The following is a 12,749-nucleotide window of genomic DNA, read 5'->3' as shown; positions in this document are numbered from 1 at the left end:
ATGCACTGCCTTCATGGAAAGATGACTGTCCTTACAGCTTCCTATCCCTGGAAGCAGTTTGCAGGTGTCATACGATGTGGTGGTGGTCCAGTAGCCCTCTGTCACTCCTTTCTCATCCTTGATTTATTCTCATCCTTGACTAGGCCTTTGCACCTTGTCCTGCAATTCCAGGTTTTATGGTTTGCGGTGGAAAGTGTTAGTGACATGTTAGTGACTTCCATTTGAGCAGTCAATGTGGTCCAGCATTGCTCTCCTACTTGTGCAAGAGAAAAGATAAGTCTTCTTTGAAAGTCTTTGAAGAAGTAGACTCCTGGTTATTCTAAATGTCTCTTCTGCAGACGCAGACCCTATCAAATTTAACACAACCGCTGTCCAACACAAATCAAAATGACGATCCTCAAAGTTGCCTGAAGTACTAGAACATCCTGTGTACCCATCTTGGTATGACTTCATTTTTAATAGGCCACCTACCTTGCTAGAGTTTTTTAATTGATCTACAAGGGAAGAACCTTTCTCCTTTGCATGACAGTTCATTGGATCTCTGGGAAAAGTTTTCAGAGTTCCCAGGCTTTGAATTTGCACACAAGGAACTTGCAACAGCCACTTAAAAAGATACAACCTACTAAGCTTATTCTCTTGCTGATTACAAATACTTCCCAGGTCATTCTCTTGGAGATAGATTTAGATCCCACCCTGAAGTTATTACACTGAAGAGTACTGCCACAAATGAGAGAGCACCATAGTAACAGAGAATATTTGCCCAATGGGCACAAATTAATTCTGGTAAGCAGCCAGAAGACAAGGAAGTTTATTTTTAGAAAGCATATCTGATATTTGATTCCCCTCTCAAAACACATAGGTCAGCCATTCTGTAGGAAAAACCAACATCCATAGGTAATGCACATCACAGACAAAAAAAAAGTTTTAGGAAGTTATTCAGCTAAGAGAAGTATTCTTCCCTTGGGGAAAAAAATACTTCGCTGCAGTCTTTCATTATACAGTGATTCAAGATTTTAATCTGGTAAAATTTGAAAATTAATGTGCTGGTCGCACAGTCTCTCTGCAATGTGTCTTCTAGAACATGATGTCTTCTGCTACCTAATTGCATTGCCTAAACAAGCTATATTCTTCCGCAAGGGGTGGATCGCACCAATACTGTCTTGAACCAATTACATAGCCTTGGAGACATGTGGCCCATCCATCTTCCTTACAAATCCTAGCAAATTACTTCCATTCCAAAACCTATTTGCTGACCAGGTTTGGAGCTGCGTGAGGCCTTGGGATAACAGAATTTTTCTATTTTGACAAAAACAACCCCTCTTAGGCTTTGTATGGCATGCATTGTTTTTGTTTTGCCTCCTGCTTTTTTCTAGCTTATTTCAGTGTATGTAAAAATAAAACAAATCGCTTAGTAAAATTTGGCAGCCCGAGTAATCCACTGCATGAGACTGCTTTACAAAAATACATGAAAATCCAGAACAGGCCAATACAAAGGACTAAATGAACCCCAGGCCTAAAATGTGGTCAGATCTGTGCCCTGATTGTTTTAAACAGGCCACTGATTGATAAGGTCCTTAATACTTTTGTTGTTGTTGTTGTTGTTGTTGTTTTGGTTTACGAAGAATTGAGAAAAAGCAATACTGTGCCGGCATATTTTGTGGGGTCAACATAATAAATTTTTGAAAAATCACAATATCTTATGAAATATCCTGGAATATGTAAATGCTATCAAGAAATTTCACTGTACCATATGAGGAAAAATCATCCCATATCCATTTTCTTAATTATAATTTGCATTTCTTTACAAACGGTTGCTAAATAGCATGTGTACTTTGAAGTCATTTTGTTGCATGGTATTTCATGAAGCCCATTTGTAAGCACCTCATTTCTTTACTGCTGTGGCTGGAAGCAGTGCAGCCTTTGCAGCCTGCTGCAGACAGAAATGAAAAATGAAAGGAGGCAAAACGGTTTTCTGGGAAGCAGGCTTGGAGGAGAGCACTAAACACAAAGTGTAATTCATGTACAGTCCTAATTTGGGGGCAGAATTTATCTTCTCCCATGTTAATAAAACACGTATAAGCAGACCCTTTATAAATGGATTTCTGGAGTGAAGAACCTTGGAAAGAAACAAGAATGTATTTCTTTTGCCCTGGTTTTCTGGGCATGTATTTTGAGAAGTCATCCCACATTTCATGTTTATGGAGCTGTTTTCACACGCCTCGTCTCATCGGATCCTTGTACCTTGTACAACAATCCAATAGGGTCAGCAAGACTGGCAGGGTTACCCACCTCCCATTGAAACAAAACTCAGGCTAATAGAAAGTAATTGAAATGTTTGGCTATTTGCAGACCCAGAGACCAAGAGGATAAGTTTAATGCCCCTATCTTGGTTATTAACAAGGAAATCTCTTTATTCTTACAGCTTACACAGTGTTTTGTCTTTATTATTCCCTCTTATCATTTTGCATCCCGTCCCTCCCTCCCTCTCTCCTTCCTTCCCTCACTACCCATCCTCCCTCTTCCTCTCCTCCCTCTGCAGTCGTCTGTGCAGAGTATTGCACACTTCACCCCTGGTTGGACCTGTACACGGGAGCTTCCAAGCTCCCTTCATATATTATTCTGCTCTTTCATTTATTTATTTCATCCTTTGTGTACTAATCATGGACTCTAAGCCAGGCCTGATGCTAGGAGCTGCCCTCAAGTATCTCACAGTCCACAGGATATTTGAATGAACAAACCATTGACTGTTGATCATGAATTAATAATTTTGCTTACCCGTGTTGCACTGGGTGAATATCGATTCCTTCCCCTCCCCCCCAGCCTCTCCCTTCCCATTCTTTGATCTTAATAATAATGAAGTTCATTCACATCACATATACCGTGGGAGAGAACATCAAAGTCCTGAATATAATAATTAATCCTGGAGTTTGAAATTACTGATCGAGGGGAGACCTATATTAGAGAATATAGGTAGTTACAGTGTCACCCCCATGGGTCTGATTTATGTTTTAAGAATCTATTTTTTAAATTTTTTTACAGAGTTGAAAATCTAATTTTAATTTGCATAGTATTTTCATGAGGATGGGGACTAATTGACGCACATGAGTCAGACGTGCTTAAGTAACCTGCAAACTTTAAATCTGGAAAATTAATTGTCATCCGACCATGGCTCAGAATTAGAAGAGTGACCCTTGCTTTTGTCAGTAATTGTGAAAATAATTGGATTGTCAGGCTACTGAAAATGTGGCCAGAAGACAGGACCAAGTGAGAAGATTAAAGGGAAAGATGAGTACTTACAGTATGTTTATAGAACCTGATGAAAGGAAGATACCGTGTTTTACTACGTTTTTTTTTAAGTTTCTCTGAAAGCCCACTCACATATCTATAGACTGTATTCATCTCCGTGTTCTGTGGTACCTGATGTACAAAGCGTTATGTGTGAACAAGACAGAATGTATTGAGAAATACTCATCTAGAGCAGGATGTGTACACTCAGCATGTGTGTATGTGAAAGGCTACGCTGGACATGTGACACTACTGTCACAAGCTGTGTTCACTGGCCCAAGGCTTAGTGTTGCCATCTTACATATGGACATTCTCAGTAGACTCTATTACTCTCTTGAGACCAAAGGGAACCAGTGCAGCCCATTTGAAAAATATATCTTTTGGGGCACCTGAGTAGCTCAGTGGTTGAGCATCTGCCTTTGGCTCAGGTCATAATCCTGGGGTCCTGGGATCGAATCTTGCATCAGGCTCCCCACACCTGCCTCTCCCTCTGCCTGTGTCCCTGCCTCTCTCTGTGTGTCTCTCATAAATAAATAAAATCATCAAAAAAATTTTTAATTAAAAATACCTCTTTCAAGAGAAGTACATTAAAAGGAAACATTTACAGTATACGTGGCAATCTTCAAAGCTTCCCATCCTACTGACATATCGACTCAAATGAAGCACTGCCACCTGATCAGTGGTACCAGAGCTGAAAACACAACAGCAAGGGGGAAAACGTACGAAAAATCTGCTACTGAGGCCCATGCCTGCCACATTAATCAGAAAGGCATTTTGTCATGGCATGTGTATCTTGCTTTTGCAGCGGCGTGTAGGGCACTGAGATGATGGAAATGATGGACAGAGACATTTTACTCTCACCCTTTTGGTTCTGGTGACCCAGGGTGCAGGTACACACAGCCCCTGCTGAGTGACATGGCCCCTGCTTGGCTCCCCCCAGCCGAAGCACCATCACAGCCCATGCTGCTACCAACCTGGCTCCCGCTCCAGGAGGCCAGAGACGTACTGCACCCTCTCCATCCTTTGCTTTCGGTGCCAGGGGCAACCCAGGGTCCTGTTGCTCCTTCTGACCTTAATAGACAAAAGTAATTGACACAGGTCCAAAGCCTTTTGTTCCTGGGGCAAAGATACTTTCTGGCCACCATTGGGTCTGGGAGTTGTTTGCACATAACCGACATTACTGATTATATGAATGCTTTCATCATTGCCTCTCAGAGTCTGTGTAGAGGTCATAAGCCCTGATTAGGGCAGCTGACCATGACCGTTTGTGGCTGTAAATATTCTCCAGTCCATTCTGTGAATGTGATGCGGATGGTTTCAGATGTTTTATCCCTGTCAATGATATTCCAAACTCCAAAAATCTATTTCCTCCATAAGAGTGAATAAATTGGTAAAAAAGAAATGCTGGATTTTGCTCCTGGATCTGCTCACTCTGCATGGATTCTTCTTCCTTATCCAACATATAATCATTGTAACTAACTGGTACGGATTCCTCATATAAAAAGGTTCAATACTCACCGAGAAAACACTAACCTTGAACTTCAAGGAGAAGAGAGATGATGCATCAGAGGCAATTTAACGACAGATTGATTACTTCACGAGCTAAAAAGACATTATTCCTCTGGGAAAAAAAATACAGGTATGTGAGAGAAATAACTTTTAGAAGAAATCCATGTGTAAAATGTTTTAAGATATAAAGCACCTTTTCTTAGTACTCATGCCAAGTCACTTCTCAGTGGTTGCCCAGGGAATGAGTGGCATCTTTTGCCACCGTTCGTTCATTCATCATGATAGCAGATATTTATCTCATGCATATGGAATACTGATGAGTGATGCTGTCACTCTTTTGCGTCTACGGTGTATCAAGGCCATGATGGAACCTTTTTCAAGAGCACGAGTAATCCTCTTCCCAACAATCAAAGGAGCCGACTGCTTGCCATATGTCTACCTGGGCATCCTCCGGATGGGGCTTCCCTGATAGGGTCAAGCCCACTATTTGTTATTTATGTGAATCAGTGCTGAGGCCCAGAGAGACAACCATACCCCTCTTCCCTTTGCTAGTCCTTCCTGTGTTGGGTGGGATGTTCACATTTTTCCACACTGGGTAAAAATGAAGCCTCCCCTGCCTACTCATTCCAACACTGGATAAAATGACACTGTCACACACAGAGAACAGAGCACTCCTTTGGTTACTTCAACATTCTTTTTTTGGCCTCATTTTCCTCTCTACTGAGTTTCTGAGTCCAAATTTAGTGGTGATGACTAAGAAATTGCCAGGATGTGACAGAGCATTCAGTTCATTGAGTCCTTCCTTGCCATTTTTCAATAGTTGTAACAATCGCCAAGTTTCTCCTCCTAATGTTGTGCCAGTATCTGTGTAGTATCTGTTATCCTTAACAGATACTAAATCGCACATGCAGGATCTGTCCGTGCAATGACAGCCTCCTTCTGCAGACAGCCGATCCCATATGGTATTAAGGAAGTTCCCTGCAGACTTTTTACTGGTTGAGACTTTCGAATCCTGGAATTTCTCATGCTGAAATCTGACTCTCTGCAAGCCAGATCCTATAGACAATGGTCAGGTGGTCTGCTGCGTGCTAGGCAATATGACCAGTCATCGGTGAGAGTGGAAGGTGGGTCCAGAAAATGTTCCCTGCCATCTGGAGCCCGTCACGAATATGCCTGAGTCACGGGACCAGCTAGAGATGTAGGTAGAGTTTAAGGAAGCACAGAGACCAGTGTCATGCAGTTCTGACTGAGAGAGAGCCTCTATCTGAGCCGGGCCGTGAGAGGTGAGAGGACAACCGGCGGGTGGAGAGACAGAAGTGTGACATTCTCGGGGAGCCAGATTTGAGGTGAATAGTCTGGAAATAAGGATCTCCTACTGAGCGGAGACTTGGTATTCCCTCACTGCCACTATAGGGCTCCCATGTGCCCTGCCCACCTTTCTGCGGGTGGGGGTGGACACCGGTCAGTTGACAGGTGGAAAGCACGGTGTAGAAGGAGGAGTCACCTGAGCCCCATGGCTTTGGTTTAAAAGACACACATGTACACACAGAGGTTTAGAAATAAAGAGTTGGCTGGTCAACTTGCATGTTACTGACAAGGGATTATTGGGATTATTTTCTGATGGGACTAGCATGTCACTAAAGCAGGCCTTTTGATATATTAAAATCTTTTTAAAAAGCCAAAAAAAAAAAGTGTGACATTCTAAGCAAAAGAAATTAGTGGCATCTGGAAAGGGACCGAGGCACCCCTGAGCCCGCGGCAGAGGATAAGGCTGAAGTCATGGTAGTGGCTGAGTTGTGGAGAATTTTAGATGCCACATCAAGTCGTGGTTTGTACCACAAAACAGGCGGAACTGTCCACTATGCCTAAGGAAGGGGATTTTATGTGCCAGCAGAAGGGGAAAGGCCAGTTAGCGAGGTTATTACCGCAGGCCAGCAGAGAGGTCAGAGGGCACAAACTACGACACTTGCAATGGAAATGGAAGGGAGAGATCGTGGGCTGGAGGGATTGTGGGTGAACTTCAAGGTTGCCTCAAGTTTTCCATGGGAGCAGCTGCCAGGATAGGGTGGTGGGTGAAACACGGGGGCCCCAGAAGTGGAAGTTACAGGGACTGTGGCCCTGGGCTTCCAGTAATATCCTTCTGCTCTTTCTGTTCTGAATTCCTACCCACCCTTCAAAGCTCACCTAGTATGACACCCTCCCTGTGAAGCCCATCCCTCCGTTGTCCCCCAGTCCGAGTGAAGCGGGCTTCCTCTGTTCTCGTAAAACACCCCCTGCCTGTCTTCCCCGCTGAACCGAATGGCAGCACACCTTGTATTCCAAATCATTTGGGTATCTGGCTGACTCCTGCAAAGACATGGCAGGTTTTTCGAGGCTACTTGTTTACCTGTGAACTGTGACGCCACCCAAGCATCCAATGGATCGTCAGAAACTGCGTATGAATGAATGAATGCATGAATGCTGCCATCACACAGAACATTAACTGCAGCCCTTTCGGGGACCAACCTCAGCACATGGTCATACCATCCCACTGTTTGGGAGTCAGTGATACAGTATGTTTATGCGCCTACCCAGTATCATTCACCTCGATCATATATGTTGTTGACGATATTTATTTTTGAATGGTTTCTGAAAGTAAAACTCACCTTCCAAGGATGAGATTTTTTTTATTTCCCAAATACTGATTTCTTTTTTTTTTTAAAGATTTTATTTATTGATTTGAGAGAGAAAGAGAGTGCAAGCAGGGAGAGAGGCAGAGGGAGAAGCAGACTCCCCGCTGAGCTGGGAGTCCGGTATGGGGCTCCATCCCCGGACCCTGAGATCATGACCTGAGCTGAAGGCACATGCTTAACCGACTGAACCACCCAGGCAGCGCCCCCAAAGGGTGATTTCATTCCTAAAGAATTTCAACAATGTTCTATGCAACAGTCTTCATCACTAGAGGAAACGTGGAGATTTTAGTCAGATTTCTTTGTAGGCATTCATTGAATTTCCCCGTGTTCCCCTACGAAGGGAAGTTTTCACAGCCCATGAAGAAACATGGGTTCCCACATTTGATAGTTGCCTTGGAAATACATTTCTTCTTGAGCAGGTCGAATTTGTGTGAATCCTTGGAAGAGCTACCAAGTGTGGCTGAAATAACCCCAAAAGATGACTCTCATCCATGCTGTGGAGGCCAGATGGGGAGAATTGGTGAGATAACGGAGTCAAACTGATTCTGTGGATTCCTGGAAAAAAATGTGGCTTAACTTTCAGCACAAGGCTACCTCATTTGAGGAATCTGTCCCTCTTTGCTGAAGTGACCCCAGATTCTGAGAGCACTTCAGATTCTGTTCTGCAGATAGCATGCATTGCTTCGACTGAGATCTAACATGAAAATGAAGGAAGCTAGGGCCATGGAGGCATTGTTCAGAAAGCGCTGGTGTCCAGAAACCATACGATATTTTTACAAGGGTTTTTTGTTGTTGTTGTTGTTGTTGTTGTTTTTTAGGGTTTTGTCAGAAGGTATTCCTGATAACAGCAACTTAGCCAATACCTAAGATGGCTTCCTCGGTGCCACTGACAAACGTAGCTTAGTTAGCATTCTTCTCGTTGTCTTCCACCGCACATGGACTCCCTGCTACTCTTTGGGTTACTTAGGGATTAGAATCTGCTCTTCATTTCATTTGGCTTACAAATGGCTATCTTTAAACAGGTTTTTTTTTAATTTTTTTTTAAATTTATTTATTTATAATAGTCACAGAGAGAGAGAGAGAGAGAGAGGCAGAGACATAGGCAGAGGGAGAACTGCTGCGCCACCCAGGGATCCCACAAATGGCTATTTTTAATGGCTGGTTATTGCATATGCACAAATCCACAGAACTTAAAAGAAGGTTTTTAGTTTGTTTGTTGTTTTGTTTTGTTCCTGAAATAGTCTGTTGGATTGAGAACCCTTCATTTGTATGGGCAGATCCAAAGAAAACATGGCCAAGAACATGGCAGAAATCCCATTCCAGGGTTCAAAGTCCCCTGGGCTTCTCTCTCATGTCTGCTTGTAGAATTACTGTAAATTCCTTGCTTCTCTATTGATTTGCTTGTAAACATTACTGTAAGCCAAGGATGAGGTGAGGGGAGAATATTTTTTCCTTTTTTAAGTCAAGGTCCAATGATTAAAAAACAAATCAATTTGGTTTCCCTAAAAGCAAGGGGTAGCTTTTCTTGGTAGCATCTCCCTAGAAATGTAGGCAGCCAGTAATGTAACATTGTAACACAGATTTTAGCCTCGGGCAGTTGACAATTATAGTGTATGGTAACTGGAGAATCTATGAAAATTAAGTAGAAGGACCAAATGTTTATTTTCTCATATTTAATCCTGAAGGAAAAAAAGCTCCATGTGACAGCTTTATACTTGTCTTTTCAATCTTTAGCTCTTGCATTTGTCCAATATATTACAGTTATGTAGCTCGTTCTAATTTTTCCATTATCTTTTTACAAAGAGAGATAGTCATTGATCAGTAGCACTTGCACTTAGGGCTTTTTCCAAAGCATCACATGAAATGTTATATATAGTCTTGGTTTCCAATGATAGTAGTTTATGCTGTTAAGATAGAGCACTGGTCATAGAAGCTTGCACAAAGTATGTCCTCAACTCCTGCAGGACAATACCACAGGCTTCCCCACAAAATTCAGAGCTGTAAATATTGAGCTTTGGTTTATTGACTTTTCTTGCAGGAACATTTTACACCTGAGTGCAAATTCAAAGAATCAGTGTTTGAAAATTATTACGTGACGTATTCATCGATGATATACCGCCAGCAGCAGTCCGGCCGAGGGTGGTATCTGGGTCTGAACAAGGAAGGGGAGATCATGAAAGGAAACCATGTGAAGAAAAACAAGCCTGCAGCTCACTTTCTGCCCAAACCACTCAAAGGTAAACCTCATACAATTAGGAACTGTGGATTTAGAGTACCCATACTTAACTCAATCCTTCATCATGCTTCTCTAAGTAGAATGTAATTCTTCCCCGTTAAAGGCAATTATACAGAAATTCAGTAACATTTTATAACACTTAAAACATGAAGCATTGACAATAGCATCCAATCTTCTGATCTGAATTTTCCCACAGTACACCTATAGATAGTAACACCTTGCTTATGTGGGAGCAGCTTGATGGCTCACTCAGGACAGCCAAAAACCCCAAATTACGCCAAAATGGCTCCTGGACAGAAACACAGATGCTAAAACGTGCACACACTTAACACTTAACCCCTTTAAGGGCCCAGCAATATCATCCCAACAGTTTTCATTATACTTTGTCTTGCAGCCATCATTGGCAGATTAGTAGCAAACTGGAAAGGGTAAGGGATAGAAGTGGGATGCAGAAGATAAGGATGTTGGAAGTAGCTGAGACATGGTAGAGAAGGGTTAGAGCATGCGGGCAAGGCAGAGCAAGACATCCAAGAGGTTACCGGCCTGGGGTTCGGATCAAGGTGAAAGTGGCAACAGACAGCCCCATCAGATCTGCAGAGCACTGCTGAGCAGTACATGTTCTGTGGCCAGGCTGCTTGGATTCGAATCCCAACTCCACTCTATACTAACAGGGCGGTCATAGGTGGATTATTGACCTGTGTGTGTGCCTCAAATTCATCAACTGTAAAGTGTGGATAGAGTACTCGAGTCACAGGCTTCTCAGGTGGAACAAATGAGGTAGTGCATGTGAAGTGCTTTGGATAGTGTCTAGTACGCTGTAGGTGCCCTGTAAGTATAAGCTAGTATTGTTACTCATGGCACCGCAATAACAAGATTTACTGCTTCCTGCATTAAGAATTACACTAATATTTAGATCATTGGAGAGCAAGCGTCCTTTTCAGTATGATAGAAATCGATGTTTTAAAATGTTTTAAATTTTAATATTTGGCTTGCACAGCATGCTGTAGATTATATTTAAACTTCTAAGAGCTTTATTAAATGCATTTTTCATCCGTCCCCTCATGTACATAACACATAAGTGAGGGCAACGAGGCATTAGAATTCTTTGCACACGACTGCACCAAGCCCAGATCTTGCTTAAGCCGAGCCAGCCTATTGTTGGCCGAGTCCTTGAAGGCAGCATTTTCAGGGTGTGGCCTAAAGCACAGAAGCCTTAGTAACTGGACGAGAAGCTGAGGGCCAGTGTGGGGTGCACATCCGAAGGCCACTGACCCGATGTTTCTGTGCTTTTCAGTGGCCATGTACAAGGAGCCGTCATTGCACGACCTGACCGAGTTCTCCCGATCTGGAAGCGGGACCCCTACGAAGAGTAGAAGTGTCTCCGGTGTGCTGAACGGAGGCAAATCCATGAGCCACAACGAATCAACGTAGCCAGTGAGGGCAAGACAAGGGCTCTGTAACAGAACCTTACCTCCAGGTGCTGTTGAATTCTAGCAGTCCTTCACCCAAAAGTTCACAGTTGTCAATGACGTTTACCAAACAAACAGGCAGAGTGCACTAGTCTCTCTGCCACTAAAACCTTCCTATCATCCATACTAATGCCCCATAATTTCAATTGAGCTTGTGCAGCAGACTGCCAAGCGCCATCAGTGGTGAACTAAATCCTGGAGAAGGACTGCCCAATTTCTCATGATCTCACCTGTGCTTTGGGGATGACAAGCCAAAAACATTTCACAGCACTAATGCCGATAAAAATTTGCTCTCCAACCAAGAAAATTTAAAAGACCACAATTGCTCTTCAAAAACTAAACTAAACAAAAACAAAATTAACTGCTTAAATGTTTTGTAGGGGCAAACAAAATTATGTGACTTGTGTTGTTTCCTTGGCTTAATGTTTTCTATCTACGCTTGATTCAAATGTATTTACTTTGGTATAGCGCAACTTTATGATTTCTGAAATTCAATGGTTCTATTGACTCTGTGTCACTTAATCCAAATCAACCAAATTCAGGGTTGAATCTGAATTGGCATCTCAGGCTCAAGGTAACAGTGTTCTTGTGATTCTACCAATTTCTTTTTTTTTTCTTTTTCTTTTTTTTTTTTTTTTTTTTAGATTTGTAGTGTATCCTGGTCAAGTTCTTGTGCTGTATTCTGTGCTTAGAAATTGAGGTGTATTGTCAACCCCAGTCAGTAAAGATCACTTAAAAAAAAAAAGATTATCCTCAAGTGTAGATTTCTCTTAATTCCATTTGTGTTACTATGTTAAACTACTGTTGTGGCTTCTTGTATTAAAGACAGGACCTGTGAAACTGTGATGTCGTCTTTTGTGTTGTTAAAATAAGAAATGTCTTATCTGTATATGTACGAGTCCTCCTGTCATTGTATTTGGCATGTGAATATTGTGTACAAGGAAATGTTAAGACTGGTTACCCCTAAACAACATATACTTATACTTGCTTCTGGAAAAGTGTTTAAGACTTAGCTAGGTTTCCATTTAGATCTTCATATCTGTTGCATGGAAGAAAGTTGGAATCTTGGCATAGAGTTGCATGACGTGTAAGATTTTGTGCATTAATAATTGTTAAAATCTGTGTTCCAAAAATGGACATAGCATGTACAGGCAGTTTTCTGTCCTGTGCACAAAAAAAGTTAAAAAAAGTTGTTTAATATTTGTTGTTGTATACCCAAATACGCACCGAATAAACTCTTTATATTCATTCAAAGAAAAATCCTTCGACGTGTATTTATTGTCTGTCACGTGCCATTAACCATCATAGAAACTGGTGCTAAACGTTGAATTATGTATATAAGGTCACTGCCTTCGGTCTACAGTCTAGAGATTCAGATTAATATGAACACCCTTTAAAGTGAGGCTGTTACCAGTTATTGGACTTGGACTTCAGATTGGAACAGAGAATTCTCATTCCCTGTGAGTGATGGAATTATACAAATGAGACCTGTGTTCTGGTATTCTCTCTGCCATTCACACTGTCAGTTCCCCTCTCCCCTGCTCATTTCTCTCGGAGGAGGGGGAAGGCACAGGACTG

At 42.2% G+C, this 12,749-nt stretch overlaps 1 protein-coding gene across 4 annotated transcripts in view; it reads left to right on the top strand.

The window, feature by feature from the left end:
- Window positions 1-12,431, top strand: part of FGF13 (fibroblast growth factor 13) — a 485,264-nt gene extending 472,833 nt beyond the window's left edge. For all 4 annotated transcript variants that reach the window (XM_055337308.1, XM_055337309.1, XM_055337311.1 and 1 more), the window contains 2 exons: window positions 9,505-9,703; window positions 10,997-12,431. In XM_055337308.1, coding sequence (XP_055193283.1) covers window positions 9,505-9,703; window positions 10,997-11,133 — 336 coding nt within the window. In that variant the 3' untranslated portion in view covers window positions 11,134-12,431. The remainder of the gene's footprint in view (window positions 1-9,504; window positions 9,704-10,996) is intronic.
- The last annotated feature ends 318 nt before the right edge of the window (window positions 12,432-12,749 follow it).

Source organism: Nyctereutes procyonoides, unplaced genomic scaffold (assembly GCF_905146905.1).
Source record: "Nyctereutes procyonoides isolate TBG_1078 unplaced genomic scaffold, NYPRO_anot_genome, whole genome shotgun sequence".
Classification (NCBI taxonomy): domain Eukaryota; kingdom Metazoa; phylum Chordata; class Mammalia; order Carnivora; family Canidae; genus Nyctereutes; species Nyctereutes procyonoides.
The sequence above is the reverse complement of the archived record's forward strand: the minus strand, read 5'-3'. Positions and strand labels throughout refer to the sequence as shown.